At 40.9% G+C, this 5661-nt stretch overlaps 1 protein-coding gene across 1 annotated transcript; it reads right to left on the bottom strand.

Annotated features, from left to right (window-relative positions):
* LOC113045896 (angiopoietin-related protein 4-like) lies at positions 1 to 5148 on the bottom strand. The gene is made up of 7 exons (XM_026206633.1): positions 4533 to 5148; positions 3785 to 3895; positions 3598 to 3688; positions 1774 to 1887; positions 1500 to 1595; positions 946 to 1224; positions 1 to 857 (listed from the first exon to the last, which is right to left on the bottom strand). Exons 1-7 carry the CDS (start codon positions 5037 to 5039, stop codon positions 673 to 675), a joined length of 1383 nt encoding a protein of 460 aa, XP_026062418.1. The 5' UTR covers positions 5040 to 5148; the 3' UTR covers positions 1 to 672.
* Positions 5149 to 5661: the final 513 nt, after the last annotated feature.

Here is a 5661-nt window from a genome sequence, read left to right as displayed (position 1 = left end):
CAGTCAATGTGACTGAGAAAATTAATCTCCACAGGAACTCCTCATTTGATTTCAAAACAGGAAAATTCACAAGTAGTCTCAGATCATTTAAGCTTTTGGAAAACAGTTTGTGCGTACTAGAAAATAGCTTCCACCTTTAGATACTTGAAATTAATTCACAGGCAATGAACTTTCAATGTTCTCCAGATCTACTAATGCATGTCTGTGGATAATGCCTTAAGATAAACAGTGCCTTTACATTAAGCATTCTCAAAAGTACTGGCTCAAGCTTATATAGCTTATTTGGTCCATATTTTAGTGGCAAGGTTAAGTTCTTCCACAAGCTTTTTAGCTTTGGAAAGTGCTTGCAATGGTGCTTAAACATAAGGTCTTTTGACGTCACCCTGCCAGATTTGTCTAAACATGTAGCAGATCCTTACAGTGGCCTGCACCATATAAAGCATGCTGCTGCTTGCAGAGCTCCAGGCACATTTAGTTCTAATTAAAAGAGCCTATTTTTGTGCAGACTGGGTTTTGAGTGTCCACCACATTCATAATTCAGACTGCGTCTGTTCTAACAAAGACACTCATAACAGAGCTTTAGACTTTTACAGCACCAACATGTTATTTTGACAGGTTACGAATGGTGGTTTCTCCACCCATATCATTGGTTAGGGTCTCAGCAGAGGTCCTCTATGACTTGTTCTCGATCTCGGCGGGTGCAATCATCATGGTGGTGGTTTTCAGTGGGTGGTAGCGGCCGCGCCAGGTCTTCCAGAACACCCCTTGCTTTCTTTGGTGCCTTTGCTTTGGTGCAGGTGTAATAAAATATCTGCCGTTCAGGTTTGAGCGACCGCAATTGCTAAACCACCAACCACCTGGAAAGCCAAAAATAGAAACCAATTAGAACAACAACGTCTACCACATAGAAATACCTTTTTATGGCCCATGGCATCATGATGTTACCTGATAGCTGTTTGGCACAGTTGAGGTCATTCTTTTGGTCGTTGTCTTTGTCGCGGGTGGAGAAGGGCACTCCAGACGTTTCGGTGGACAGAGAGCTCTCCAGGTTCCCGGTGGGACTCCCCAGAATGCGCAAGGAATAGTTGCTCTCCTTGCCGTTCAGACGGATAGGGTAGTTAATGGTCTGAGCTTCACCCTGCCAGTCAGAGAACTGCACCTTGAGGATGTAGTTGCCACCCTTGGACACAGAATGGATCTTCTCCAGGCCAAGCCAAAACTCGCCTGAAAGCGACATTTAAGAGAGATATTTAAGAGACTCAGTGGACTCTGGTCTAGGAATAGGTCAGGAGATTTAGTCACTATGCAATTAAATCATTTAAAGACATTAGGGATACAAGATTCCTCTCTAGCCAGGATTGATCTTATCCTCTATCCTTAATCTGCCACTCTACAAGCCAATCTCTATGCTTTAATCAATGAGTACTGACAGATGTGGCTATTTGCTCAGCGCCTGTTGGTCATATGCAAAATGAAGTCAGTTCACTTTAGATTCTTACCATTTAGGCTCCCAAAGCCAGTCTGGTATGCCTGCCAAAGTTGATCGAAGTCTACCGATCCATCTCGGCGTCTCTGGATGACTGTCCATCCTCCTTCTGTGAATACACGCACAAAACAAGAGGATTACAAGCTGTTCTGAGTGATGCTTTGGGGGATGGGGAGGCGATATCCAATGGGGTTTATGAACAAAGAAGCCATAGATGCTCTTTCAAGAGATATGTGAGATAAATGGACAAATAAAAGCGGCAGAAATTTTGTTTTTCGCCCACTCACCAGTTGTCATTTCACAGAAGACCTCAAAAGGCTCAGAGTCAGTTGGCTGGATTGTGTACAGCCCGCTTGTGGTCTCACCCCTCAGGAACAACTCATGACAGTCAGAAGCCATAGCTGAAACACACCAAAACAACACAAAAATGTTCAGATGTCTGCAAATGACCTTCACCCAAGCCTGTATCCAAACAGGGATTTTAAAATTGGCACTAAATGGAAATTGTTCACACGTCTAGGGTAAAAGGTGATCACATTGTTAATGGTGAACTAGACTTTATCTAGAACAAAGAACTTTGAACATGCCACCCAAGAACCCAAAAGCCAACAGGGAGTTTGTTTTGAACCCCAGGGGCAATAGTCCAAGTCATCTGGTGTGTTGTTATTAAACAAATCTCACACTGGTCCAAAAGAGCATTCTGTGTACACACTGACATATATTTCTCAAACAAGTGTGGCAAACATCTGCCTAAAAAAGGCAGTTTCACATGTGAATTCTGACCTGGCTGCAACACAGAGGGTGTAAACATGACCTTTCCCCCAGTTCCCAAGCAGAGACATCCCTCAGTAGAGCTACAATATTTTCCTTCCCCCTGCCCCATTTAGTCCAACCCTCCACGCCTGCTTCACGTGCACAGCACTCCACTGATGACATCACAACGCATGGGCAGCGAGTGATCGGGGAATGCCGAAGCTGCTGCTGCTGCTATTTGAGGAGCAATTGCATAGGACCTCAAGGGACTTTGTGAGATGCGAGAAAGAGACGGATCAAAACATATGGTTTTAAGTGAAGTGGTCTTCTTTAGTCTGACACACTTCTCATTGACTACAATAAAAGGGGTGATCTGTGTGGGCGAGTAGAGGTGTGTGTGGGGGGGGGGGGGTTTAAGTGGGATAGTCTGGCTCTGACAGATCTAGGGTAAAGGTTACACATTTTCTGGGTGATCTCAGAATGGAGGGATCACCACACAACTGGGAAAATCTGTATAAAGTTCATGGTCCAAAAATATGCACTCTGTACATGATTTTCAGTGGATTACTGCCAGGAAATCTAATCTAAGGTACATGATATACTATATCTGAAAAAAAATAATCCCTCCCTTTGCTTTTGGCCAGATTTGAAACAAATCTCTGAATGCTTGTGACCCTGAGTTAACACAGCCCAAGACTGATGAACTCTCACACAATTGGAAGGCATCCAGGGAAACTGTTTTTTCAAGCATTCTTTGGATCCCTCTGATGTCAGAACTCGCCATGAGAGGCTTTATTGCGATCATTTGGATGACTGTTCACGCCCATGTGGTTCTGCTAGGTTCAACTTTCACCTACTTAGAAGCAGTCATTGCTTTGAAATGGAGATTCCATTTCCAACCCTCACACACAGTGTTAAAATATTCTAAAAATCTCATACTTAAATTTTTGAAATGTTGAGACTTATTTCCATAAGACATTTCCCATATGTTTTCCAGATCTTTTCCCTAACTTGACATATTCCATCAACATTACAAAACTAAAAGGAGCAAAACAAGTGGCACAAGTGTCAGCATGTTTTTGATAAAGAGCAAAACCTCCTCTTGTATGTTTTTTGGATCCAGTTATATTATTGTGTGTATTTGAATGATCAGAGACTGTGTAATAAGGCAGATTCATCATGTGAATGGAACAATTAATTACTTCTTTTTGCCAGCATATAGATTTTGTGTGTCTTAGTAAGTTTTGTGTATTTTCTCCACTATATATATATATATATATATATATATATATATATATATATATATATATATATATATATTATTTATGGTGTAAAAGCATAATAATGAATTGACTTACCAACAGGTGAATCTCGCTGTTCAGAGCTCTCGTTCAGATGGACGTCATCCTCCTTCCGTTTGAGAGAAGACCGCTCGCTGTTCAAATGAATCTACATGAATATTATGGGTTAGTTTGAAGTCATATTAATATATCGACATCACACTACTTCATAGTTACGTTATATTTTATTTTGTAGTATTCTTACCTGGTTTTGGAGGGTCCGAATGCGAACATTTTGTTTATCCAGTTTTTCTTGCTGTTGCTTGATGCGCTCGACCAGATCATCAATGCGCTTATTTTGCGCCTCCAACATCCACTGAAATCAGAAATAGTTTCGCGGTCCGTCTTTATTCACACTCAATACATGACATTTTCCTAACCTCAGTAGACCGTAACGACAATCATAGAGTTGTTGACAATTAAGTTCCTATTTTCCAGTATAACCGGTTTTATACACAGCTTTTTTTTTTTTTTCTTTTTTTTTTTTGTTACAGTAACATGAACTCGCGAAGCTGCAGACATTGAGAAACTATACGCGTGTGCATGCGTATGAAACACTTAAGTTTCCGTTAAGCTTGTTTCTTGCTGAGACATATATCAAGGGCGAAGGTTAACACACTTCAAACTTTCCTTAGGGTCAGAAGGCTATGACACTTTGTTTGTTTGAACAGCTGCTACCTTGCACGTACTACACGGCTCTTGGGTTCACTGCATGAGTGCCTTTTGTGCTCTTTTGGAAATGCAGTTTTTATTTAAATCCACATAAACCTAACCAAATAATTATTGATAAGTTAACTGAAGTATTTAGAATATGATTTTAAGAAATATATGCAAATGCACAACCAAACACTACAATGCATATCAGGCAGATATGTTGTTAGCCTAAGGTAAAAATCCTAGACAATATGCTTCACATTCTTTTAACCCTGAAATGAGTTTTTTTTTTCACCTACCTGAATGGTTCGAGCATCGCTGTAATTGCCTTGGGCAGCTTCTAACCCCTCTCCTTGCATCAAGCCATCTACTTTTTCTTCCAGCTTGTTCATCCTCTCATGGTCCTTCTTCCTGTCTTTGAGCAGCTCTTCTGTCTTCTGCCGCAGATCCATGGACACGTTTAGGAGCAGGTTCTCACGTTCTTCCAGACTCTGGGCTTTTGCTTTCAGCGCCTCGCTGTCTTCTTGAAGACGTTGTGTCAGCTTACCAAGCTCGGATATGGTGACGTTGAAGACCTTCATCTTGATGGTGATGTCTTTCACCTGGCCTTTGGTCTTGTCCACATGCTCTTTAAGACCCTGACCTAGCTGCAGCAACCCATGTGCTAGCACATTAACATCATCCCATGCTGCATACTGAACTCTCTTCTCTTTTCCAGTAGCGGCTCCTCTCCTTTCCAGCGGGAAGCTCGTCCCGGAGCTCGCCAAGACTGTGATGCATAGCAGATTTGCAAGTGCTACCTTCATTTTGCTTGTTTTGTGTCTGTGGTTGTCTGGTTATTCTGACTTGTAGTAGAGACTAGTTTGCTGTCCCAGTATTCTTAAGAGCACAGGCTCATGTGGTTGAAAGGCTAACTTGTTTTTATACCCTTTCTGAGCCGTCTAGCCTGTTCTGATTGGTTGGCCATCTGGAGGGGAGTGTGTGAGTCTGCTCAGGTTTCAACCTCCTCCCCTTTAACCATATTTGCTTCGAATGTGGACCATGATGTAAGAATGGACTCGGTTGCAACCAGAATGATTGTAAAAAAAAAAATAAAGATTTTATTAATATTGAGCAATTTATGTTTTTAAGTGGACTTATATTGATGTTTAGTCGGTGGTTTCATTGATTAATTATATTTATATTAACATTTTCATTACATTAATTCCAACAAACATTCCTACTGAGACTATTAAATTGTAAAAGACATATTAAATCTCACAAATCAAATGTGAATTATTTTTAGTTTGGTGCATCCTGTCCTTTTAAATGTCCAAATAGTGGACATTTATAAAATATACATTACATAGAAAACTATATATATATGTGTTATGTAGCTTAGAGAGAGAATATAGTGGAATTGGTGTGAATGGACACCGGGGTTTTCCC

This window comes from Carassius auratus, chromosome 27, assembly GCF_003368295.1.
Source record: "Carassius auratus strain Wakin chromosome 27, ASM336829v1, whole genome shotgun sequence".
Classification (NCBI taxonomy): Eukaryota; Metazoa; Chordata; class Actinopteri; order Cypriniformes; family Cyprinidae; genus Carassius; species Carassius auratus.
This window is presented reverse-complemented; position numbering and strand designations above follow the sequence as displayed.

Bases quoted from the DNA above. Each gene is read 5' to 3' on its own strand.
- LOC113045896 (XM_026206633.1), bottom strand. From the start codon at position 5,039: ATGAAGGTAGCACTTGCAAATCTGCTATGCATCACAGTCTTGGCGAGC. The intron at 1,596-1,773 runs GTGAGTGGGCGA...GTGTATTCACAG, and splicing joins CTTCTGTGAAATGACAACTG to AAGGAGGATGGACAGTCATC. The intron at 858-945 runs GTAACATCATGA...TTGGCTTTCCAG, and splicing joins CTGTGCCAAACAGCTATCAG to GTGGTTGGTGGTTTAGCAAT.